Source organism: Rhea americana, unplaced genomic scaffold (assembly GCF_003343005.1).
Source record: "Rhea americana isolate MKP2758 unplaced genomic scaffold, rheAme1 scaffold_10, whole genome shotgun sequence".
Classification (NCBI taxonomy): domain Eukaryota; kingdom Metazoa; phylum Chordata; class Aves; order Rheiformes; family Rheidae; genus Rhea; species Rhea americana.
Genome location: NW_028185039.1, coordinates 937,354 through 963,523, shown reverse-complemented (window position 1 = coordinate 963,523; position 26,170 = coordinate 937,354). Strand labels below are relative to the sequence as shown.

The following is a 26,170-nucleotide window of genomic DNA, read 5'->3' as shown; positions in this document are numbered from 1 at the left end:
CTTCAAGGTAAATTATAAGACAACCTACCCCCTTCTGTAACTAAACCACCAAACTGTGTGGATTGTGTTTTGCATACTACGCTTATCCCAATCCACGTCCCTCAGAATATACCAGTAGTGCCCGTGCTTTCCAGCAGACAAGTCTCATAGTTTCACCTAGTGAGAGAAGGTGGCTGGGCACTATGAACTCTTTCTCATCCGGTGACTTGACTTACTGTGCACCTGCAGTACAGCTGATGGATGCATGTGCAAAGATAGCACTGAGAGAAGGGATAAACAACAGCAAAGCAACATTAGACCTAAAACCACTCAGTGCTCAGTGAATGAGCAATCTAGCGACATTAAAGTTTTAGTCAATTGATATACACTAAAATAGGGCATAAAGCAAAGTATCTTCTACGTCAAATGTTTCCACATGTTAGAGATGACCCTGCATTATCCACTTGTATTTGTGATATGTAAGCAGAAAAAGCAGTCACAAGGCCATCCTTCGCAGAGCACTCCTGCTATTACGCACCTTCTCTGACAAATATAAAAAACAGATTACACGAGCAGATATTTCAACTACAGAATAGTATCATACAAGTTATAGCAAACACATTTGGAAAAAGCAATAAATAAAGAAAACCCTGCAGATACAGTAGGCCTAGAATAGCCTGACAACAGAAGTGGCTTTCTAAAAGCCTTAACAAAGTCTGCACACACTGCAAATATTTAGTACAAAACTCCCAAAGCATGTATTAAAATATGACATAATAGCATTTTTAAATAGAGAGGACCCTGTAGCAAATACAAGCTATTTCCCTCCACATACATGATCTGAAAATTRAAGCTAAGTTATTTTTCACTTTCTGATTAAATAAAGTATTCTAGTTGATCTGAAACAAAATTACTTTGACATGAAATAGCTTAAGGCCTTATTGTTTTCATTTAAATTTGGCAATTGAGTTTACAGTCCTCATTGCAAGACAAAACATTAAAATATTTTATTTTAATTTCTTTTAAAATCTGAACGCCCTCTTGGTACCGAAAGGATAAGGATAGCAGTCAGTCAGTGGGTTTTAGCCATGTAGTCTGCAGAGAAGACACATCAAACAGAATGATTTATTTATGGCTGAAATAATGACAACCATAGGCTAATACTCTCCCTTTTTTCCATGCTTGATATGCTTTGTCTTGGCAGAAATATTTTTGTGAATCAAAATTCAAAATCATGAGAGTCCATTACCAAGCTTAAAAATGAGTATGGCTTTTCTTCATCCTTCGCAGTGGAGAGACAACAACAATATCATCAGAATCATCTGAGTGAGCTTCATCCATAGACAGTGTGAGTATGGGCTGTGGCTGCTTCTTAGAGGATCTGGCTGAAATAATTGCAAAGGAAACAATAGCATCAATAAACAACACTGACAAAAACAAGCCCTTCTGGGAACTGTAATATTCTCTGGGCCATTAAGTTTCCAGAATTATGAATAACTTTGATCTATCTTTTCCTGCATGTAACTATTTCCTTTCTCCTTTAATGAAAGAGCACAGCAAGTGTTAAGTTGACATACTGACCACGCGTGATTTGTCTTATTGTCTTTAAATCTTTGCAAGTGGTTACACACCATGAAGTAAAGCAATCTGATACTGCAGCCATTTCAGGTCATAAAAAAAATATTTATTAGAAGGCCAGAAAAGGAAAAAACGACCCAAGCATGCTTAAGCTAAGCAGAAAGGTCATGATGAGAATTTCAGTTAGACATGGATAGAGAAATGGGAAAACAATGAGGAAAAAGATGGAAGCTCTCAGTGGCAATGTCCTTCCTTCTTATATCTATGAAATACCCAAAATATTATTCACATGCTATACTACCATACTTAACAAGGAAAAAAAAATATGACCACAACATGTATTGCACTTCTGTTTTTCTTTTTTGATTCTTTGCTATTTTTTGGATAGTTCTATACTCAACTTAATGATATCTCTATGCATCTCATTTATTCAACATCTGAATAAATGCTTAAGACATGAACAGGTAGACCCCTAACAATTCCAGTAAAAACTGGAAAATCTGGGGGACCGAATTGGCACATACAAGACTCCTAGCATCTGATCAGCAGAACCAGCAGCTGTAATTCCCTCTGTAAGAGATCCATGACCTGAATGATGACAGCTATTAATACCTATTTTTCAGCTCCAAGTACCAATTCTCCTCTTGGTGGAGTATGGTGTTATKCTAGGAGGTATTAATAGCTGTCTAGCTAAATTGGCTTTTGGAGTAATGCGCTAGACTGGTCATTCTGCAGTTTGGAAAGTACATTAAGCAAGGAGCTTGCTAAACAGCTGAGTGATTTAAAGCTATTAGCTTCCTTTAGCTTTAAGTCATGCAGCTGTTGAACAAGCTCTTGCTTCATTCATTCCAAGGCCAAACTTGCACTGTGACCTCTAGATCATGTAATGATCTTAAACTTTCAATGAAAATAGATTTTGCAATGTCATTTAGTTTCACTATCCTTCTGGCATTATTTTGAGAGGAAYTGTAAACATGAAAATGTGTTTTAAAGAGCCTTACATATTTGCTAAACTAAATGCATATAATCCTAGTTTAGYGTTTTGGCCTTTTAATATATTGTTTTCATCAGGTTAGATGCCTCTGTGTTTAAAAAAAATCTAGCAGGCCTACAGCATTCAATACTGCTTTGCTTGTCATTAAAACTTGCACTTCTAAAACAGTTTTGAAGACTATTATACAGTTCTCAGAAACTAGTAAAGACATTTTTTGCTGCTTCCCAAAAAGCTGAACATATAATAACAGTGCAGTCTATGAAATTTAGTTTCTTTCTATCAGAGGAGTGGCAGGGAGGAAACATATGTCCTATATCTGCATATCAGTCTTGAATGAGAGTAGCATTTTTTTTCCTGCATATTACTGTTCACTCGATGGATACAACTGTTAACTTGATTTGAGGCTTCTTTGAGATCATAATGAATTTAAACATAGCCCTCAACACTAATCAGTGTGCTGACCTCTTCACAAACACAAAGTTGTCACTCTGAAGTATATTAAATTGAAGACGAGGACAAGAAAATCTCAGACATCAGGAGAAGATATTTGTGGCATGGTCGAGATTTCTTCCTCCTCCTCAAATTTCACTTAACCATAAAGTCACATGTCTCTGCTTCTGTGGGTTGAGCTCACTGTCCGTATAACGGCTTCCTTGCATTCCTCCATTTCATCCACAGGCTCTCTGTCTGTCACCCCTTTTTCTAATTCGGGGCTTGTTGCAATCCCCTTTATTTATCCCCCATTCCAGTTGCTCTTGAAGTATGAGGTTCTCTTTGTCAGGAACCTCTTATTTCATCATGAGACCCACAGCAAGCCTGGTGCCTTCCATTTTTGCCTACCCCAGTGTCAAAGATCAGTGTATGGCCTGTTACTTATCTAGTCCTCTTTCCACCACAGGTATTCTCAATTTTTCTTCTTCTCTGAGAGATCAGTCTTTTCAGAGAGGAGAAATAGCTTGTTCAACAGCTGCATGACATGAATTTGATTGCTTTAAATCACTCAGCTGTTTAACAAGCTCCTTGCTTAATGTACTTTCCAAGCTCCAGGATGACCAGCGTAGTACATTACTCCAAAAGTCAAATTGCTAGAGGATTTTTACATCAATCATAAACTAGGAATGACAAATGTGGGGCTTTTAGTTACCTTTACCATGTTGAAGCCAAATGGATTCAAATGGCAAAAAAATYCCCGTTGCAACCAACCAAGTAGCAAAGGATTCATATTTCTTCACAGAGGTGGCATTTACGCTAGAATGCTATGCTTCCTTTAGTAGGCTTTTCTGATATGTCTTCTGGGAAAGGTTGGTTAAGCYGAAGCACTGAAAGTAATAGTTAACAGAACTACTTTGGACTAGGCCCCAGAACTAGTGCTTTTAGGCACTCATGCAGTTACAGAAACACACATCCAGTACACTTCTTCAACAGCTAACTAGATAAGTTCAATAGTCTTCCAAATTTTGAAAACATGTCCCATATTAACAGCAATAAATGTAACCCTCTTTGCTTCCAATCTCTCCTTTTTGGTATTTACCAGATGAAGACTTCAAGGAAGAAAGGTTGAGTTCTTGTGGTTTCCTCTCTACCCCTTCTGGTATAAATTCTTCCAAAACATCTTCACTCATCACTTTTCTGTTTTCATCTTCTGCAATAAAAGTTAGCTTTGGAAGCTTCAAGGCTGAACAGTGACAATGCTCTACTAGCAGTGAAAATAWCGCATTTATCAGACAAGCTTCATCTTACACCCTTCTTTGAGTCTTGTAAGTACTTCTTCAAAGGCACAAAACATTTTTTTTAAAATGATTCTGGTTTTGGGGCAGAATTTCACAATTCATCTACTCGGGGTTTAGCCTGAGAGCACCAAAAATAACTACTTCAGTTAAGCTTAGGGAAAACAGGATGCTGCAGGGGTTTCTTTTCTGGATACCTTCACTAGACATAACTAAAATCACTCAAAACTAAAACATCTTCAGAAAAAAGTACTATCTACTTCTTCACCAAGAAGTATAACAAGCTCCTGAGTATGAATACAATAAAACTTTCTACATGCATTTTCTTCCACTGAAGGGTAACCTCTGTATTCACAACTCAGGCAGATTTGGCCAACTCCCCATCTCATATCCTAGAGGAACAGCCTAGGCTGCTATAGCATGCTCTGTTTCTCAACAAGTCTGCAGGGACTCTCAGCTTTTCACTGACAAAAACAACACGATGCTTCTTMGGTCACTCTCAAAACTGCTCTTTTTTTCCTCCAAGTTGTCCATAAAAGCATAAAATATCCTGCTTTGGATGSAACAAGCCATTTTCTGTTTATTTTTAACTCCTTTGAAGGAGTCTATGGCTGTCTTATCTGCATCATTGTTTTGCCTTTTCTACTCAGTACTTTTAACATCCCCTTTAGAGTTAATTCCAAAAAGGCTTTATCTTCAGATGGGCAGCAATGCAGAATTCAAGAGTGAAACCAACTTGCAAACAAACCATTAGTTATTATTATTATTTTTTAATTCCCAGTTTGTAGTATAGCAGTACTAGCTGGCAAGGTTATCCAAGACCTCATTTTTCCCCCTTACTGCAGGGACTGAAGACCAGTGGAAAACATGACTAAGTACAAATGGCTGACTAGGAGAGTTCTTTTTACCAGATGTCTCTCCCCTTAACAAGCTAATTTTTGAAGGTGAAAATGCTCTGAACTTGTCTTCAGCTTAATGCCCAAAACACAGTGGGAACTACCATATGACAGCTATAGAAAAAAGGAGAAGGCTGAAGAGGAAGTAGAGAGGCCACACAGGGGGAACACCATGTTTCTCAGATAACTATTCACCCCAGAGAGAGACCTTCCAAACCACAGCTGTGACAAGCAAGCAAAGTACTGTGAGGAAGCTGGTACTGATACTGCCAAGGCTTCTATTTTTAAAGGACTGTACTTGCCAGTATAAGCAATATGTCATCAAATTAAAACAATATACACACAAAAAGTGTAAAAGTGTGCATGTGCACATGTGCCTGCATATGCAGATACTGTCTTCAAAAATTCTGTGTGCACCCGCTCAAAGCCCACATACTTTTGAACACACAGGGAAATGAGATTACCAGGAAGAGGCAATTTGAAGATTGAAGAACGTTTCTTGAGTGCTGGTGAGATTGGCTTCTTCTCCCTAATGTTAATAGCAGAATCTGCTTTCTCACTTGTTGCGCTGGAGACAGAGGGCCTGCAAAAAGACAAACTAGATAGAGTAAGGCACAAAACAGGAATTGCAGTCTGTCTTCAGAGTGTATGCAGAAAAGTTGCTTGTGTTGCTAATCTCAAAGAGGTAAAAGCTTATCACTTGCAAAGTGAATTCAGACACTGAAGTGWGGTGAACTACTAAGTGACTCTCCTTTTAACCACAGCAGTCAGTATTTAAGACTTTCAGAGCAGTAAACGAGAGAAGTAATTTTTAAGACAAGAGTCACCACAGACCTAAGAAATAGGCAAATTACTATGCTCTTGCTGAGCTAAGCCACTGGGCTGCATGCAAGGCTCTATTCTAGCTGTTCCTTTTTCTTCCTTGACATAACCCTTAATTTTTACATAACAGTTCTTTAGATTGACTTACATGAAGCTATTATAATACCAATGAATTTCATGGAAACTGAGTTTTTTTTTTAAAAGAGTATTATTTTACTAAAGTAAAAAAAAAAAAAAAATCCTGCTACTGCATTTTGCAGAAATACCTGTTCCTGACTTACCTCTCCTCTAGTAGTCCTTTACGTGCTAAGTGAGCCCTGAAAATGGACTGGATGAATGTTGTAATCTCCTCTTCCTCCTTGCAGTCAGAAGACAAGCTCAAAGAGTTTGACCCAAGAGACACGCAGGAGTTCTACAGAGCAATCAGATCAAAGAAAACTAACCTTTTACAAATTGCACAGAAGCTTGACAAAACCTTTGATAATTTTACTTTTGATTGTGGAAATGCTATTAACTGACAGTAGAGCAAATATTCTCATCTTTAAGGTTCTACAACACTAACTCAGCAGTAAGATAATGTTATCATCATACAAGCTTTGAAGCATCTGTATTCAATTAATGAAAAAATGGACAGCTGCAAGGGGGAAGGAAACTTTCTAAAGCCATAGGAGGTAAGGCAGCCTCTACAAAGGATAGGTTTTCTCCTTGTATTAAGCAGGAGTATTCTGGCCTAATAAACAGGTCTAGTTTGCTCAGATAAAAGTGCATGTAAAGTGTAACCAGATGGCCAACCTAGATGGAGAATTACATATTAATTTTATCTCATTCAAGGTCTAAAGGATGTTCAGATAAGTTGGCAAATGATTTACAGAAACTAAATGTTCAGTTGGTAAGGAAAATTTTTCACATTCAGAGCTCAGCAATCTGAGGAAAGTGTGATGTAACTGAAGACACTGCAAGCCTTTGGCAGAGTGTGCCACATACAGGATTCCTTTACTTTTCAAGAGAAAGATGGTCTCTAAATTCTTATTTCTAAAGTGATGAAGATTTGACTATTACTACAATGATTCACTGAAAACTTGGATGCAAGTATAGCTTTCAAAGGCGCCCCATATTAAGGAGTTAAAGGGTTATTTTATTAAGCTGATGGAGACCCTCTCCGCTTTCCTTCCTTCCCCTCCTCCTCCCACCCCCCCAAGAAAAAGAGGTGATTTAGTTACAGTCTATAATGCAGGGAAATTACAGCTTTACTTCTAAGGAAAACTGCTAAATAAAGACAGTGGAAAGGAAGGCTAGGGAATGAGTTTATTATCTTTCTGGAATTACAAGGGCACTGCCAACTAGCACATTAAAACAAAACCACTGCTTGATTCAAAGAATTATAAAGAATTATAAAGATTCAAAGTATAGTATCTTAGACAGTAAAGTAAAAATAACCGGAAATCACTAAGACAGATTATACACATTTGCCCCAACAATTACCTTGCTTCCAAGGTTATGCATGTTTTCAGATTTTGCATCATGCATCCCGTTACTCAGTAACAGTTTCAGCCGAGCTAAATGTCCTCTGAAAGCTGCCTGAAGCACAACAATGGTCTAGCACAGAAAGAAATAAATGTTAGCTCCCTTATCCCTAATGTTAGCTACAAATTAAAACAAGAGTCCAGAGGGAAGAGGTATTATGGATAAAATAACTGTTTTCCCTGCTCAGTGGGAACTATTTAAGGTCTTGACTTTTTTTCACATCTAAGAGGCACCCGTAACTACTTCACAGGTATTCTGCCACAATCCAGAAGATCTCCAGCCTGTAAGGGATTGAAAAAACCCATAGACATACAATTCCATGGTTTAAATTTAATCTGTGAAGTTGTACGTGATTGATCCTGTCAAATGCAACTAAGTTCTAGCTGCCAACAGTAGCCTGTATTTCACAGATAGAGCAATGCGCTCCTATCCCATCTTAGATTCTGGCTATGCAGCAGGCTCTGTGGTGCTACGTTACAATCAGAAATCAAGCCAAGTCTGGCAGACATTGTGGTGTTGTGCTGAACAGAAGTCTTTCCTCTCTGCTGAGAGATTTTACTCGATTCTAATCGACAGAAAGCATCTAGATGTAAAACAGCACACTTAGGTCACATTGTTAGAATTCTTTCCAATTTCTGAATGTAGGATTTCTAATGTTCTAGGAGAAACGTAAGATACTGTGTTGTGCTATTCGAAAAACAGCCTAATCAAAAACTTTATGCAAAATATTTATCAAAAGGTGACTAGTTTGTCAAATTAAAATTCAGTTTCTCCAAAATACTCACAGTTGTTTCACCTTAGCAGAGACTTCAAACTCCTACTTTAAAATCTTTCTGAAGAAAAGACATCACAGAGCAACTGAAAGCATTATTAGAATTATCTAACATAGAAACACCTTCCTGTCTTCTTGTATCAAATTTTGTTCCACTTTTTCAGAAGCATTCATCCTTCAGAAGGAACCAAGTATAGAAAAGTTGAAACCAAAATTTAGACAAATTATCAAAAACCAGGATGTTACAAGGTAGATCATGAGCCAATTTGAACAGCTAACATGCTCTTGGTGCAACAGTTCATCTCATAGCAAAACTTCTTTAAAAATAAAAAGCAATTTGTTTATGCTTTCATGTAAATTAAATCTGATTTACTACTCTGTTGGGTGTCATAAATACACTCACCTCATCCAGAGCAATTTCTTTTTTCTGAAATGGAAAATGTCTGAGTTAATGTCAAGTATATATGTTTTCTGTAACAAGGATTTCCCAAAATGCTTTCATTCTTTTCTTACAAATCATAAGAAGATCAATCAATTAAAACACATAAACCAGAACATATATCTCATCTTCTCCCAAAAACTCAAACTCCAAACTTTAGGAAAAAAAAAMCAAAACTTTTCACTCTTAAAAGCAGCTTTCTGAAATTAGATCTGTGGATAGTTGTTTCTCTTTAGTTTTGTAAGAAGTAATAACATGCCCTTCCTCATGTCCTGTGTCTTACACACGGGAAAAATGCAGCACTATGTTGTTTGCTAATAAAGCAATATTTAATAATAATGTTTTGTCCTATATCATTTTGTCTTTTTGACTATTCTTGAGACCACAAAACTTCCTGTATTGCTGTGGATTTGTACAAAGGTTAAAGCACCACAGAAATGAACTTCTCAGTCATACCTTGTAAACTAAGTTAGTCATTTTAGACACATGCTCACGTATAGCATATCTAACCTGAAAGAAGCACAGATACATTATATATATTTGCAAATTTCTGATCTTAACTCTCCAGGAAAATATTTTATACGACCTTTCAGAAGAATTTAATTCCTCCTTATTTCAAGCATTTTATTTTTTCCATTTTCCAGCAAATTTTGCTCTTGTCTAAAAGCTTGCCACAATTAAAAAAAAAAGAAAAAAGAAAGAAAGAAAATAACGTTTCCTTTCTGAAATACTATTCTGGTTACCCATAAAGAGAGGTGTGCAGGTGCCTAACACCTTCCCCCCCTCTTTGCTAGGATTCCAGGTCATATTGCATCTCCTTTCAGACACCTCTCTCTGCATGGAAGTTAGCACTGTGGCAGCTGGATGCTTACTGTATGTTATGTAAGAAACTCAGTCCAGATGAAAAGGTGTTATCTGAACTGCAACTCCCCAAAATTAGAACAGCACCATTTCACAACTGAAGAAAAAGTTCCACTTTTACTGAAATTACAACACTTCTGCATTTCATTTTAAAAGCAATCTCAATGGAAAGTGGACAATGTTTGATTAACACTTTCTTTAATAAAAAAATGAAATAAAAAAGTCATSAACTTTAGGACTCACTACCCCTTACTCTCACTAGCTTTAGCTATTGTGTTATTCTCACCTTTACCCTCAATTGGAAAGTTAAAAAACTTTCCCCAATATAGGCTAAAAGCACTGAGTAGTCTGTCCTTCACAGAGTATCCATGAAGAGGGAAAAAGTCAAACAATTATCATGAAAGCTTCAATCAGTGTCACAAGAAATCAGTTCTGAGAGAGCGCAACAGAAAGAGAGACAGAGAGAGATCAGGAGCCTTCTCTGATGTTGCATGTTAAAGGCACGGACACATCAGCAACACACTGGGCTAATAAGCATGCGATCTGCTCCAGCGCTAACACTGTAGCCAAAACGCAGTGGGCAGAACTCCGTGAGAAGAGGCTTCAAGGAGGTAACAAAAGCAACACTGCTTCAGCACTGTCACAGCCTCCATAGTCTCCGTGCTCATCCAGATTCCCCCATTCAGCAAACGGTCATCCCACAGCAGCAAGCAACAGAGTCCGAGGGAGCAAAGGCAAAAGAAGGGGCAGTGAGGAATTGAAAAAGGTGGTGGAAAAGGAGATGGTGGTAAGGAGATAAGCAGGTGTTTCCTAGATTCTGAAATGACAGCAAGATTGGAGAAGGATATCCTTACTTCTTCCTGATTGGAGAATCTCACCTTCTTTCTGTACATCTTCCACTGTCTCTGGATGAGTTTGGCTGCTTGCTCCCTGCTGCGATCTTCTTTGCCTTTAAGCACGCAGACCAGTGAAGACTGAGAAGAACCCTTAGTACACTGAAGACACAAGTTTGAATTATGTGAGATAGGCAGGTTACAACTGACTCAGAGAAATCAACACCAGAAAGTTGTTAAATGCTCATCTTGCCTAAAAGGTGGAAGGAAGTTAAAAAAGAAAATTTTAATTCTGAATACTGCTCTGTTCAAATTCATCGTCTAGATGACTCTCACAGTAAAAAGACATTCCTGCTCCCATTTCAGTTGTTAACAGAGGATGGGAACCAACAGGTTTTTATTTATGTGAGCTTCTATTTTTCTAAAACAACGGGAGCTCCCAAAATGGAACCTACTTGCTTTGTTCATAAAAAACAGTCTGTATGTTATTGACAGTGACAACTAATGTCAGGATACCTGATTCCCAGACAAAGACTAATATTAACTAACCTGGGTGTTTTCTTACATCTCATCCTGGCAGCTGTGGCCCCTAATCAACTGCTTAGCTCACTGGTGTGTTGGCCACCATGCAACAATAAGGAGACAGACAGCTTTGTAAAAATTGGCATAATTATTCTACCTTGAACAAATTAGTTATTTGGAGGAAAAAAGAGAGAGTTACTAAGAACAAAACAAGATCTTTTTCTAGTTATTCCTCTTGAGTTGTGGTTGCACATTCCACCTCTGGACATCTGATCTTTTGATTCCTTACAATGACATCTAGAACATATGGTCATCTAAAATTTAAGGCTGAATTCACATCAGTCTCACAACTACTTCCTATAAAAAACACTGAAGGACTCTCAAGAGATAATCTTAAAACATTAGTCAGCTCCTGAATCACAAAGGAGATGAAGACAGACTTGCTAGGGAAACAATCCAAGCAGCTCTTAATCTGTAACTAGGAAAAATGCCCGAACCAGAAAGCCCAACTGTGCACTTTAACAGAAGTTACGGTGAAAGGACCAAGTTGGCAATTATTAGACATATTTAGCTGTGCCCACCAAATTAATTTTTTGCAGATTCTCTTAACTTAGGCTTACAAAATGCATCTATGATGGACACAAAGACCCCACCCCCAACTGCTGCAGTTCACACAGGCTTACCACACCACTGTGTGAACACACAAAATCTCTTGCCAAATTGCTGGCCATACAATTACATGGCAAAACAACAAAGAACAGTCACTATTATAACACATGAAGGCTTAGCGTGTTTTGAAATACTTAATACATAATGTCAGTACTTAATAAAATGAAAATGCTCACAAAAATCTGCTTGTTTATAGTCACAAAACTAATCGTCTCATCTCACTTGCATTATAACTGCACCTTTAAAAGACTAATTTAATGTGTTGGTGTAAAATTCTTAGTAGAGGAACAAGAGATTTTATACAATCTGAGGAAGACTCCTGATTCTGTAAAAAGGATTTATTTATAACCTTTAAAATGCTGAGTTACAGGCTTAAGTTTAGCAAATGGATCACATTATATTAAAATGACAACCTACTATTAAAATGAAAAAGTGGTAGAAACTTAGAGATAATTACAAATAATGAGAGCATTTCAATAAACGGGTGGTTACTGGCCAAGAATATATATAGTCTGCTGAGGAAAAATGGGCTGTTTATTGGCTGTTTTTTAAAACTCAAGTTATTTAGTATTCAAAACATCATCTAGCATCCATCAGCCTATAACGCAAAATCTAAATCCAATTCTCATAAAACTGYACAGTATATCAAGAAACAGCAACCTCTTAAACCAGTGGACATTTTTATTCACATTTCAGTATTATCTATATTTCAGGGTCTGTTTATTTTCAAGTACAAAGTAGTCAAAATCCCCACTAATACTTTTCATCTAGTTTCTAATAAAATGAGACTAACCTGACCACACTGCATCTAAAATCATGTCTGTCAATCCCTGTTCATCTCCATTGGCCAATTACAACTACATTTCAAAGAGGGATGGAAGGTTGTAAAGATATCAAGTTTCCTCATATTTCATGAAAATAAGCAATTGGTAAGTGAGGCTCCATTTAAGCCTGCACAGGAAGAATGGCTGCCCTATAAACTCAATTATATTTATTAGATAACAGAAAATCCAAGAAGACATTTAAATTCAAAGAGGATAAAAAAGACATATCTAGCAGCATCTACCAGCTATACAGACTTCATCAGCTCAATTGGTAAGATATTAGATGCAAGGAGAAAAAAAAATAGCTGGACCTGTACCTTATTAAGCTTTTCCATTTTATCATCTGCCTCTTGTCTCTTGTCTTCCTCAAATTTAGGCTCTGATTGCCCTATTTTCTGCATAGGGTTCTGGATTTCCTCTCTGTGGTGAAGAGATAAGGCAAAGATACACAGTTAGAAATTTTTGATGTTACTGGTTTGAATAGATTGGACATAGAGTCACAAGGTCGGGGTTTTGGTTTTGTTTTGTTTTATTTTAAGGCCAAAGCAGGAAACCATGCTTGGGATACCATGATACATATATCAGATAGTAACAGACATGGAACATCAATTTTCAAGATGTGATAGCACAGCCTTATGCTAAAATTAAAAAAAAAAAAAAAAAAAAGCCCAAGGTTACAATGCTACCCTTGATCCTATTAATAATGCATCTAGCTCTGAACTGATGACTGACAAATATGAAATGCAGCAAAGCCCTGTCTTATAAAAAAAAATGAAATCAATTTTTCTCTTTTTTGCCACAATTGCATTGAATTATTACCAACAGTTAAACAGAACCCATGTAGTGAATGAAATGACATATTGACAGGTGTCTAAAAACAAAGGCTAAGATAAGGTTAAAAAATGTATATATTTTTTCTTCAGAAAGCAGTAAAAAAAAAGTCTCTGAGTCCAACATGGTAGCTTTGCTTTTTCAAAATATCTTAATTTATTTGTTTTTATTATAATAATTTTATTATAATTTCTACTATGCTTTTCTGTCACTCAATTCCTCTAAATACTCTTTTGGGGATTCCTGGTAACTTACTCCATCACTAGCATTATCATTTAAGCAAAACTAGTTCAGCTGCCCACAGTTCAGATGACCCCCTACAGATTCTGAGCCGTTTCAGAAGAGAACTGTACTTCAACAGGCATTTTTTTTATTATTCTGAAAGAAACTTCTATGCAGAAGACAATACCTTAGTGTCTGCTCTTCTTTATTCTTTTCCTTCCTCTCATCCTGCAACCTCTGCAGCTCCAGATCTGCTTCAGCCTTAGCTTGCAGCAACTGCTTGATCTCTGATCTATACAGGAATAAGGAAATCTAGGTAATAYTTACAGCACTCATATTTCAAACAAGAGCAGTTATTTTTTGTTTAGACTTCTAAATAAAATTGGTTTGTTCAAATTTGGAAGGTAATCAATTTTATTTTTTTTGCTTTTAAACAAAAAAAATGCAAACATAGTTTGTTCAGAAACAAGGCATGCTTGCTTCTTGCATGCTCCTGCTGTGCATTTTGTTCAGAGGTGAGTTGGCACAGAGGCAGAGCATCTTATTAACCACACACAGTTGTGTGCACAGCTCTGCTCATGGTCAAATTAACCTGCTTGCCCCTGTGCAATGACACACTAGAATTGTGTGTCATTGCACAGAACTAGTCTAAGCAAAATAAGCTGCAAATAAATTGCTTACTGAGGAGAAAAGAAGTCATAGTACCTCAGAAGGCAAGCTTAAATGGAGAAAGTGGCAGATTAGAACAAAGCTTGTGATGAAAAAAACAAGAAAAGACTTTTACTGCAAAACACCTGTAACAAGTGCCGCATAAAGTGATATGCGGCACTTCCTCTCACTTGCCTTTTTTCTATATCATAATTTTACAAAGCTGATAGAACTAGTACAAACCTGATAGAACTAGTAAAAGCTTTTGAAAGAAAGAAATTGAAGGTACCCTCAAAACTTTATCTTTTTGCTGAAAATGTGAAGAACTTACTACATAGTTTCATACAGCAATAAGAAATATTTCACACCTAGGTAAGGACAACATCTCAAACAAGACCTGCACTTACTCTTTACTGACTAGGAGATTCTGAAGTGCTCTCCTATCACTGTTCAGCTTCTTCACTAGTTCTCGAAGCTGTTGACATTCCTCACTGTGCCCCWGCTGCTGAAAGGCTGAATGACCCAGGTCTGCAGCAGGTGGAGATGACACTGCAAGTAACTGTGATGTCTCACTATCTGCTGATGATAACCTGGTGTTGTTCTCCATGGCATCTACTTTCTAAAGAGAAGAAATTTACACAGAAAAACAAAGTGGAACAGACAAGAAGAGCAAATTTAAATCTAGCTTAAAATAATTTCACTTGGGCCAAGAGAAAACAAGAGTCAACGGAAGTTAATCCCAAATCCTGCATTTATAYGTAACAAATATGAGGGGGGGAAAGGTGGGGAGGGAACATGGCGCAGATAGCAGTTTACATGTAGAAGCCAGAATGCCCAAGCCTGACATATGGAAAGATTACATGCCATGAGCACAAGCTAGCAAGGTTCTGTATTTTCTTCTCTAAGAAAGGTTAGATGGCCATGTGATTCTGATCACTCACTTTTTCCAGTTCTGAAATTCGTCTCATCAGCCTCTGTTTGCTCCACTCACTATAATCTAAACACAGTAACAAAGGTTTAAACATGAAATTAAACCACTGAGTCAAGGTTTTTCTTGTTTTTTTTAAACTTCTATCCATACAGCGAGACCACCTAAAGACCACTGAACCACAACTTTAAAGATGCAGCAATGAGAAAATAAGAATGGTCTTGAAATATCTAACTTYTTACACAAGGTATTTCAGAATTCAGTACAAACCAATTACCTTGATCAGTTTTTGACAGCTGAAAAACAGCTTTGCACTGAAACCTTAAATCCTCAAGTCTAAATGAAAGGAGCTGAGGCCTGACTGGAACAGCATCCCCACATGTCAGAGATCTGCTCTTATAAGAAATTCCTCATTCCAAACTCTACCGCTTCTGAATCTCAGTCTTTGTCCTAATTCCCTTGTTTCTGCTATTGTAAGGTCCTGCTCATCCTTTCTCAAACACTTCTTTCAAATGCATCAAAATCCCTGCCCCATGTTCACCAACTTTTCAGCACATACTTTTTGTTTTATTGGAAGCAGGACAACTGCTCAGTACTTGGTCTAGATCTTCTTTCAGGCTGCGATTCTCATCCTGTAATTCCTTGATGTTCCTGGATAATCTCAGGACAGCAGCATTCAGGGCCTTTAGTCGTTTTTGGGTATCTCTGCCCTCTGTACTTGGAAAAGAGGCCAAGAACAGAAAGTTAACTTAAAAGCAGAGAACAAAGAAGACATATCAGAAAGAATAGAGTAGCCCCACTATTCAAGCTGGCTTACTAAGTTAAATACCTCAGCTTCCTCCCTCACAGCATTTCTCAACACTTGATTTGAGGAATCACTCCTCAAATTTACCACTTGTTCTTTTAAGAAAAAACATTCCAAGATCATCTTGTTCAACATCTTCACAATTGCTCTAATTATGTCAACTTAAGAAGAGGCTCAACTTTGACAGGTAATTTATTACTTTAATTTCCTCTCCTGCTCTATTTGTTTCCCTAATGCATAAACAAGAACGCTTGTATGAATTTTATTTGTTTTTCTAGTTGTTTTGTTAATCAACTTCATAATGCTTTATCAGTGATCTATATGCCACAGATTAAAAAAAAAAAAAAAAAAAAACAACAACAACAAAAAAACCCACTTCTCTTCAAGCAAAGTGGAAGAAAAGACTCTTCTAAAATCCCATTCAGGACAGAAAACTTATTTATGTGCAGACTAAGATTGTGACAGAAAAGTATACACACAAGGGAATAATTTTCAAATCCAGCAAAGAAATAMCGTTTCAGATAACTGTGAATGCTACTCGAATGTAAAAGAAACCACCCCTGAGAAAGAAAACCCCAGARAAATTTCTTTCTTTAAGATATATTTCAGTCAATGAGAGATTTGAAACAGATTTGGAGAATACAGCTAGCATTGATGTGGTGGGAATGACAGGCACCAGAAAAGGCAAAGCCTGCAAAGTGTTAAAACTGCTTTAAGTATATTACTATGATTTTGCCYTTTTAATTTTCTAAGAAAAGGAGGAAGAAATCTCAGCTTCCAGGTGTTCAAAGTTGTAAATTCTGTTCACAAAACAGATTCCTAGTGAGATGAAATACTCGCTTATTATTACTATGAGAAAGTTCTTAAACCCTCCTTCTAGGGAGAAAGGTCTAAACTAATAGACCTACCTTGGACAAATGGCACTCCTAATGACAATTACAGAATGGGTTGTGAAGGAATCTTACATCCCATTCACTGTAGCAATTACAAGGTAAAGGGGGAGATAGTCCACAACTAGCGTATCAGAATGAAAACCTGAGTCTAATCTACCTCTTGGAAATTAAAGAGAAATGAAGCCATCAAAACAAGCAAACAAATCTGTCCCGATCTCATGGATGACTATGCAKAAAGCTGTCTGAGAAAGGAGCCATGGAGGGGAAAAAAAAATAAAGTGACAGAAGTGATATGATACAAATCTTAACTGCATCACTTACTACTATTATTTTAGGCTGATCCAAAACTAAATGAAACAATTGTGGAATGGTAGGTAAAGTGGAACAGACTATACTGAGGGCTTGAAAGGTTGCTTTGTTTTTAAACAWCAGCTGGACACTACAGCTTCACAGATAAGACAGATAAAGAGGAGCTAAATGTCATTCGYTTCAGCTAGAAATAATGTAGACAGGTGAAAGAAGTACACTCCTACAACTCTTGCTATATGTCATAGTCCTGACCTTCAACATCACTTGTTATTCTAGTGCTCGACCTCTCAAGAAGAGACTGACAGTCATATAATCAAGAGAGACTGCCTTGACCATTGCTTTTTGAAGCTGTGAATAAATGAGGACAAGGAAGAGACCTGATGACTCATTTTCACCTGTAACTAAATTAAGTGTGATGGCTTTCAGCCTTGAGAGGCAAGTCATTACATGCCTGAGCCAAAAGAGATGAAAAATTTTTAACACACTGACAAAATAAATCCCAGTTTTTAATTCACAGCAGACAACAGATTAGGGAAACAGAAGCAGTATAGATAATGACCCACAAAGAGTTCTCATGCGTTTCTATCAATTTAAATAATTACATCTAAAATTAAAATAAAAAAAAAATAAAAATTAAACTTGAAAAAAAAAAAAAAAATAAAAATTAAACTTGGTCACTACAGCTTTACTACAACTTCACATATAAACATGTATATGCAGTGTCCACATCAAAATTAAAAATAGTTCCCTGTATTTAAAACAATGCTAGGAGGGCAAGCAAATTTTGAAGGGCTATTGTATGGTAAYGGTAATCTTACCATCCTACCAAGACACTACTGCCCTCTTCTCAGATGGATTAACACTCCATTGCACAGATGCTCTTACTGTAATTTTATCTTTTGCCTTTGTGCTTTGATTTTTATTTTTCTCTCACAGCATGTTTGTCCTCATCCCCATCTGTATACCTGCACATCAGAGACAAGCACTACTAGATGCTTTCTGATGGTGCCTTGCTAGTGTCRCATATGGTATCTCACAAAAGCTACCGTGAGCAGTGGATGTGTTTCTCTGCACCACAGGGAAATAATTTTTACTCCAGAATACCTTTCTTCGCAGCACACATCCTGAGCATGGTACAGAACTAACTTATGCATACAGTACCAAACACCTAATGATTTTTTCTTTTTTTTCTTTCTTCAATCAACAATGATATCAGAAAAGGTTCATTATTGGGTAAAATAGATGTTTACTTAACTGAGATAAAATTCAGAACTTTTGTGGAATTTTTTGATAGTTCTAGTATTCTTTTCCAAAGCAAGTTACATTTATCTATCAACAAGAAAAATAATGTGACTAAGCCATATGCCCAGGCTATGAAGTCAACTATGGYAGTACAAAAAAAGCGAATCCAGCAATATAATGAGAAGATAAACTGTTCCTGTGTAGTTGCTTTCCATCAGTTAAAGTAGTATATGAATGATATACCGAAAAAATATACAGAATATACAATATACAGAAAATATACAGAAGCATTTGCCTCAAAAGAATTAAACATACTTTTTCCTCATAGTCTCAGATTTTGCCAGGAGGACTTGGAGACGATGAACCTGTGAAGTACAAAACACACATTCCATTAGGGAGCTAGCTGCAGGAAGCTGACACTGCTAAAGCAGCACATCTGTCTGGTAGGTAAAAACAGAACAAGACTTTTTGGATAGCAGTAGAGGCAATGATGGCATTACTAAAAATTAGGCTACTATTATGTTGGTATTCATCTAAACACTATACTTAAGGATGCACATTAGTTTCATTATTTCCCCTCTTTAGTGAATATGCTCAACTTTCTTCAAAAAGGTTTTTCAGCTCTGAGGACATCTGTGAATAGCTGATTTCCTCAATGTCCAGTGCAGCTCAGGAAACATGTCTAAAATATTCTATTTACACTTCAACTTAACAGCTGAACAACTTCTTATCCAGCTGCCTGCTGAGGGCCTTGTCAGATGTACCTCTTCATAGTAGGTTTCCATAGCTATCCTCATTTCTTCCAGATTAGTGGTCTTCATGTCTGCCTGGCATTGGCTGAAAACACAYGAAGGCAAAAATTAGTCCAGTTAGACTAGCAAAGAAAATGCAATACAGGTGTATAATTTCTGAGTGGCTTATAATTTCTAAGATGTTCTCAGAGTTCATTGTGATCAGGGTTTAATTTGCCTTAAGAAACCAAAGAATACAAACTAAAAATAAAATGGCTTTCAAGTTCCCTTGATTATCTTATCCAATATGAGCCCCTCCCCTCCAAAGTCATACTTGATAGTGTTGTCTTTTTCCTTGCACTGCTGTTCCAGCTTGAGAATCTTCTGCTTTAATGCACTAACCACCTACAGAAAGAACAAAGAGCTCATCAGTCCTATAAGAATCTGTTTTCTCGTACAAATTCCACTTCCCTAAAATCTTGTTCTCTCTTTAGAAATTCTACCTAATCAGACAYGCTTATTCCTACATACTTCAGTGTTCAGTAAACCATACAGACACCTACTATCCTGTAACAAAGAGGACACTAAACAAATCAATCCCTAACTTGTATCTATGATTATATAACCAACTTAAAAACATTTACACACAATCATTAAACAAAACCAACCCTGCCTATCACTCTGGTAAATTCAGAGCAGTAAATAACAGGAAGAATACCGATGCAAACAATTCATGATGRTGACTAAGGTGGCTCTTTAAGTTACCGTTAATCTTTGTTACTGGTTTCTTATCTGACTATAAAAGTAAGCTTACATGCTTCCCTAACTGTTTATTCTTTTATACTTCACTKTATTTTTCTAATTAGTAGTGGTTCAATTTGGCAAAAGAAAAAAAGAAAAATCAAAGCAAAAGGTAGCAAAGAAACAGTTACCCATCCATTATTGTTCTTCTTTTCTGACAAAACTCGTGCCAGCTCAGAGCCCTGCAAGAAGACAATAAAGTGAGTGACTGACTTTGCTGCCTTATTCTACAGATTGCTCTCTGACCACAGATAATTTTCTATTCTGYTCATCTTCATAATCATTTTCTAGTCCAACAGCTTAAATTCCAAAGTCTCTATGCYTATTGTTTTGTATTAGTACACTTCTCCCAAGATGTAGAGCAGTACATAGGAAAAAAACAGGCAGAAGGACTTCAGTGAAGTTCAGATCTCCTGACTATGATCCTAAATGCTTCTCAGCCTCATAGRTCTGACAATAAGATTCATCCTTTGCTCTCTGGTTCAGGTCTCAGGACTACATGCATCAATCACTGTGCAAGAGACTGACTCCCTTCTACTCTCAGGTAAAACACTCAGAAAGCAGGCCTCTAAGAAGATGACAATTTAGTTTTACCTTTCAGAAATGAAGATTATCATTGCTAAATAAACTTTTCTGCACAGTAYGGCATGATCTTCCCCTGAACTGAACTAACAGGTGACTTGGAATGGTGAGCTAAGATACACAGAACAGAAATCACTTCACACCAACTACCTCTCATATTCAAGCTCATCATTCCTAGYAACCAAAACATTACACATTTCTGATACTCAGTAAGATGAGAAGAGGACCCACTGCTCAGCACTATATTGCCTGTTCTGCATTTTACTCCACAAAAGATAGTTATAACTTACCCTGGAAGTATCCAACAGCTGTTCAATCTGTTTATCYTTTCTATTATTCTCTTCTTCCAGCCGACGGAGTTTTGTCTTCATTCTATCTCCCTCATTTTTCTGAGCTTGTATTGTCTAAAAGAGGGAGAAAAAAAAATAAATAAAATCCAAAAAGCAAGTTCATCTCAAGAGACACAAATCACTGAGTTTGCACAGGGAAACACATTTTGATGCCAATAACAATCCAATTACAATGACCAGGATGAAAATAAAAGAAGGAAAAAGAAAAAGAGGTCATCTCACTGGACTAGGACTGACATATAAGGGAGGTGACAAAGCAAAGACAGAAGGAAAAGATTTAATGGAAAGACAACCTCAAAAAAAATGATCTACAACAACCAAGATATTTGGCTACATATACCTTTAGTGTTCRACATGCCCAGTCCTCTTCTTTCACACACTGCACTAGGAGCCGGGAGAAGAAAAAGGGAGGAGGACAAAGAAACCAAATGCAATGAACCTTTTCAGTGTTCAGCTAAGGCCATGGCTGKGATTCAGCACTGAGTATACTTCAAGGCTTCCATATCCAGTACTCAGAAGTATCTATCACACCATAAGAATAACAAAATTGCCTTGAACAGACACAATTTTAGTTCAGACCTTGCATTACAGATACAGAAATATTTGGTTGATCTCCCATTTGTAGGATCCAAAGTATTCTGAACCAACAAGSCCTGGACATCTACGGACAGATGGAGTAGTCCTACGACTTTTACTATGTGAGCATCAGAGAGACTGTACCTTCTTCAATTCTATAATTTCATCATACATATCTTCTTTTTCTTTGTAGTCAGGAGTTCCAGGAATGTAGCCTATAGAAAAAAAGGTGTGCATAATAATTGGATTTGAAAGAGGTAGTCTTCCTAAACAAAAATCTTACAGTTAAAGGAAAATACCTAGAACAGCAACAAATTGGAAACTAGCTGCTTTTTCTAAGAAGTAAAATCAGTTAAAAAAAAGATTATTATAAAAATGCAGATGTCATCATATGAACCTTCTGACAGAGTTTATCACAAATTTCTCCTAAATATTTCTCTTTTCTCTAGTATTAGATTAAAATATCCATCTCAATAGAAACATACACTTCATGGAAAAACATATCCTTCTAATTCCAACAAAATAATTATAATCTTCCAGAGTTGCAGGAAGCTACATATTACCAGCAACAGTTTAAGTACCATTTTAGAGGGAAGTGAGATGTTTTAAGTGTACAGTTCTCCTTTAAGGAAACAAGACCAGAATAAAAATGTTAATTTTGCTTCTYTAATAAAACTCAACTGATTTCAATATCACAACCACATAATAAAACACTTTCTGGAGAAGTAAAAGGAGTTCAATTACACAGAATTTCAGGCAAGCAGATGGTTTCTATCAATGGTTCCCAAACTCCGTTTTGTAAAGTAACAATAAATTCTTTACAGCTGGCCCATGGAACCATATTATGTTTACAATGTTTTCAACTGAAAGTGCATGGCAATTTGCAAGAAATTCTGAAAGCTAACAGTGATTCATTGCTCAAAAAAATGTAGGAACCCCTGTCTTATCTAATTTAAAAAGAGTGAGAACCAGCCTGATGGGAACAGCTCAATCTCAAAAAGTATTCCAAGAATAACATTCTGACGTATGTATTTTAATACAGGTTAAACTGAAGTGGCTCTTGCTTTACTAAAGCTAAGTTCTTAAACAAACAATGCTGGGCTTTATACTGGGGGAAAAAAATCACTAACTTATCTACCATTCAGGTACAGAGCTTACCATTACTAGAAGAACGAGAATGTTTTGGYTTCTTCATTCCTAGTGCTTCCTTCAAATATTCTGGTGTGCTACTAGAAATGCTAGTTTGCACATGCCCTATGTCAACATCTGATCTGAGAGAATGGTTCATTCCTGCCAACAACAGAAATGCAACAAAACAGAAAAGCCAGGGATAACTGTGGATTAAATTGGTGAATTTACTTGAGAACACAACACAGAAAGCTCCAGATGCTGTTAATTATACCCACTATAAATTCCAGTGTTCAAGATCAGATAACTCAAACTCAACTCCAAACACCCAAATAAATAATAGTGAAATGAACTCCTATGAAGCTTCTAATCATATACAAATCCATGTTTCTTCAGCATTTATATGTTAAGCAGTCCCCAACACCAAATTTTATTCACATATGGAGATGGAATTTATATATCGATACCTTGTTTCAGTGATCCCAGCCACATCTGTCTTGGATTTTTTACAGTTGCACTTTCAAGATGTGCACTGCCTGCTCCGTGCAGAGACCTCCAAACTGCAGGTTTCTTAGGATACAGTTGTGTGCTAGAGCTGTATGGAGACTCTAATGCAAAAGAAAATACTTCAGCATTGCCTTAAAAAGCTCAAGGCTACAAGAATTCTTCCAGTCTTGTGCTTCCAGGTTCCTAGACACAGTCCTCTTCATTATAAAAATACAGTTTAACAACATACTAAATCCTGGCTCACATAGAGCAATGGGACATTCACCTAAAAAGCCCAGGTTAGGAAAGAAAGAAAGAAAAGGAAAAAAAAAGAAATCCAACTCCAAAAAATAAAGMAGCATAGAAAGCGGCAAAGTAACATGATCCAGCATATGCAGAAATATTCACGTGTAGCTGGAATATGCACCCTTAAGATAGTTCCATGCCTAAATTCATATATTAAATTGTCCTTTCAATGAACATATGCCCAAATGTCCTATCAATGTGCACAATACATATTTCTAAACAGTAACTCTAGTAACTCTATGGCTAATAATCCACTAGCAATTTTCTTGCAGTCATCAAAGACAGAATTGACCTGAAGCAACTGCTGGGGAGTTCCTCACATGACTGCTTCAGGTAAGGTGGTCAGGTTTAAACATTCACACTAATTCTGCTTTAAATGATTAGTATAGATGCATGCTATATGGGTCAACTAACTRGTCTTTAATTATCAAGAGAAGCACAATCAGAAACATTGACTGGAATGGAATTAGAATAAGGAAAGTAAATGAAAAAGTACAATAAGAACCATAAAACCCAGAAAAAAATGACCTCCCCAATAAATCTGCAGCTTATTAAACAAAAGATCCAAAGATAGCAGGACATAATACTCTACATTGTACTTCTAAGGTCATGGGAAAGAAACAACAAATGAAACAGAGAACCGTTTAATCTATAACCACAGATATCTGCTGGATGGTGGGATGCACAGCTCCAGTAATTCTAGATTCTTTCCACATAACAAGCATCAGTATTTCTTCAAAGAGATCAAGAGAAAAAGAAAYTCAAAATGCTGGTCATTAGAAGGAACAATGTGAAATGAAAATAGTATATGCCTGGAGTCAAGAATTACAACTAAACCATAAACTTCAATTTTAGCCTACAAAAGCCTAAATTTGCTGTTTACAAAGCACAAATGTGAGATAGATTTGCTCTGCACACACCAGTGAATAATTCTAGAAAGAATCACAAGATGTTGTTTCACATAAATCTTCCAGACCCCATGTCCCACGGAAACCTATCTTGTTCTGCATAATGGATGCACAAGAAAAGACTTTGGAATTCTTACTTGGTGATTTTGAAGGCTTGTGAAAAATTTTCTTCTTTAATTTCTGAAAGAAAAAAAAAACATTTCTGTGTATTTAAAACATTCCACTCCTCCAAAATTTCAGCATATTACCTCAAGATTGGCTTATATCTCCATATTTACTGGGGAATAGCTGCTCTAGTAACACAAAATCTTCCAGGTAGAAAACATAAATTGTAGTATTAAGTATATGCAGAGTAAGAGAAATTGAATGTGGCCACAGTAAGAGTCATCAAAATTAAGGTGATCCTACAGATGTTTTATGCCACAACATTATCCATTCATACTTAGAATGCAAAGTATTAAATATGAATAGCAGCCAGTCCAAGATGATCACAGAATAGAGGATCACCTGTAGAACCATTTAGTTAATGGAAAGATTTGTTCAGTTCCATTAGAACACTGCAAAATGATTACTTAGGGCCCATAACTTGGTAAACAGTGAAATGATGCCAAACAGTTTCCAGCTCTCAGTGTTCAGAATGTAGAAGCTAGAAGTGCACCTGGAATTATATGAAGATTCTGTATCAAGCTATGTTGCAATAACATATKATCAGCTCTACTGTTTTTAAAATCTACTATTGATCACTAAACCTCATGTGGATGYGGTATGTGCAAAAACATCCTGAGAAATCTTTTTAAGCATTTGTCTGCAACATGCCATTAGTAAAACTCACCATTTCTGCATCTGATTCATAGGTTATCACAGACAAGCTGTCATCTCCCTGGGAAACAGATACATAAACCATGACATTTGCTGTTCTCCAGGTAATTGGTTATAATATATGCCCAGAAAACTGTATTTCCTCTTATGATCATGACTAAGTTTGAGTGCAGTAAATTCCTGGGGGCAATCTGTCACTGATTTTGCAAAAAAACCAGCATCATCTGCTCTAACATAAATGTTCTGAGCGATTTGGTGCCAGTCGCTTCAGACTTGAACCACAGCGAGACTTGGGCACTCCAGTGCRCAGCAGCACAATCGCTGCATTTTCGGGCACCCCTCCAGAGGCCCTGTTTCTGCAGGAATTTCTCCAACAGTATTATTTAGTTAAGCAGCAACTCATCCATCTGCCACTTCCCCCCTCGTTTTTTCCTCTTCCCTGTGTATGCTATGGGAATGTAYAGCAAGCCAGACTGAATCACAGACTGGTAAGGTTGGAAGGGACCTCTGGAGATCACCTAGTCCCACCCTCAGCACAGCCCACCCACGACCTTGGCATTAGCAGCACCACGCTCSGACCAGCTGAGCGAAACCTGCCCCCACGAAGAACTGACCCCGCTAAGAACACTCAAACTGAATAATCAAGTAACAACAAAAACGCTTCAGAAATATTCTCAATTTTTCCTCATATTGAGCTAAATGAGGAATTATCCTGCTCATCAAATATGAGCATACCCAGAGAAGGAAAATACAGAAAAAAAATCCACTTTCCCTTTTCATGGTGTGAAGCATGACATGAAAAGCGTGTTTTCTCTGGCTGCCGACGAGCACCGCTCCTGGAAAAGCGCACCTCCGTCTCACAGCAGAAGCGGCAGCGTTGAGGGGATGAGGCACCCGGCCGGCAGCAGAGCGGCGGCGGGCAGAGAGGCCGCCCCGAGCGCACACGGCGCACCGCGCAACGGGGGCAAGGCGGCGACGCGGGCAACCCGCCGGGCCCAGCCCCCCTCCCCGCCGCCCGCTCCTTACCAGCTCCCCCAAGGCGGCCGCCTCGCCGCCCCCCCGGGCCATAGCGGGGGCACGGCGAGGCCTCCGGGGGTGGCGGCGGCGGGGCCGCCTCGGGCCGCGGTGCCCGCCCCGGCGCAGCGGCGGCCTCGCGCCCGCCACT

The 26,170-nt window shown here is 37.5% G+C and overlaps 1 protein-coding gene across 11 annotated transcripts; it reads right to left on the bottom strand.

Annotated features, from left to right (window-relative positions):
- Positions 1-713: 713 nt before the first annotated feature.
- IQCE (IQ motif containing E) lies at positions 714-26,112 on the bottom strand. 11 transcript variants are annotated; one of them, XR_014895331.1, is made up of 24 exons: positions 26,032-26,112; positions 25,019-25,066; positions 24,324-24,366; positions 22,954-23,094; positions 22,517-22,648; positions 21,503-21,573; positions 20,723-20,836; positions 19,982-20,032; positions 19,384-19,454; positions 19,083-19,155; positions 18,634-18,683; positions 15,629-15,786; positions 15,083-15,138; positions 14,549-14,760; positions 13,681-13,785; positions 12,758-12,860; positions 10,447-10,587; positions 8,696-8,719; positions 7,479-7,592; positions 6,278-6,408; positions 5,639-5,772; positions 4,083-4,193; positions 3,696-3,870; positions 1,309-1,364 (listed from the first exon to the last, which is right to left on the bottom strand). XR_014895331.1 is itself a non-coding variant. In XM_085300880.1 (23 exons), the coding sequence occupies exons 1-23, from the start codon at positions 26,071-26,073 to the stop codon at positions 1,234-1,236; spliced, it is 2,256 nt and encodes a 751-aa protein (XP_085157006.1). In that variant the 5' UTR covers positions 26,074-26,112; the 3' UTR covers positions 714-1,233. The 11 variants fall into 11 exon arrangements, 10 of the variants coding, with proteins under 10 accessions (XP_085157006.1, XP_085157042.1, XP_085157014.1 ...); XM_085300880.1 differs by lacking the exon at positions 3,696-3,870 and having other exon boundaries at positions 714-1,364; XM_085300916.1 differs by lacking the exon at positions 3,696-3,870 and having other exon boundaries at positions 714-1,360.
- Positions 26,113-26,170: the final 58 nt, after the last annotated feature.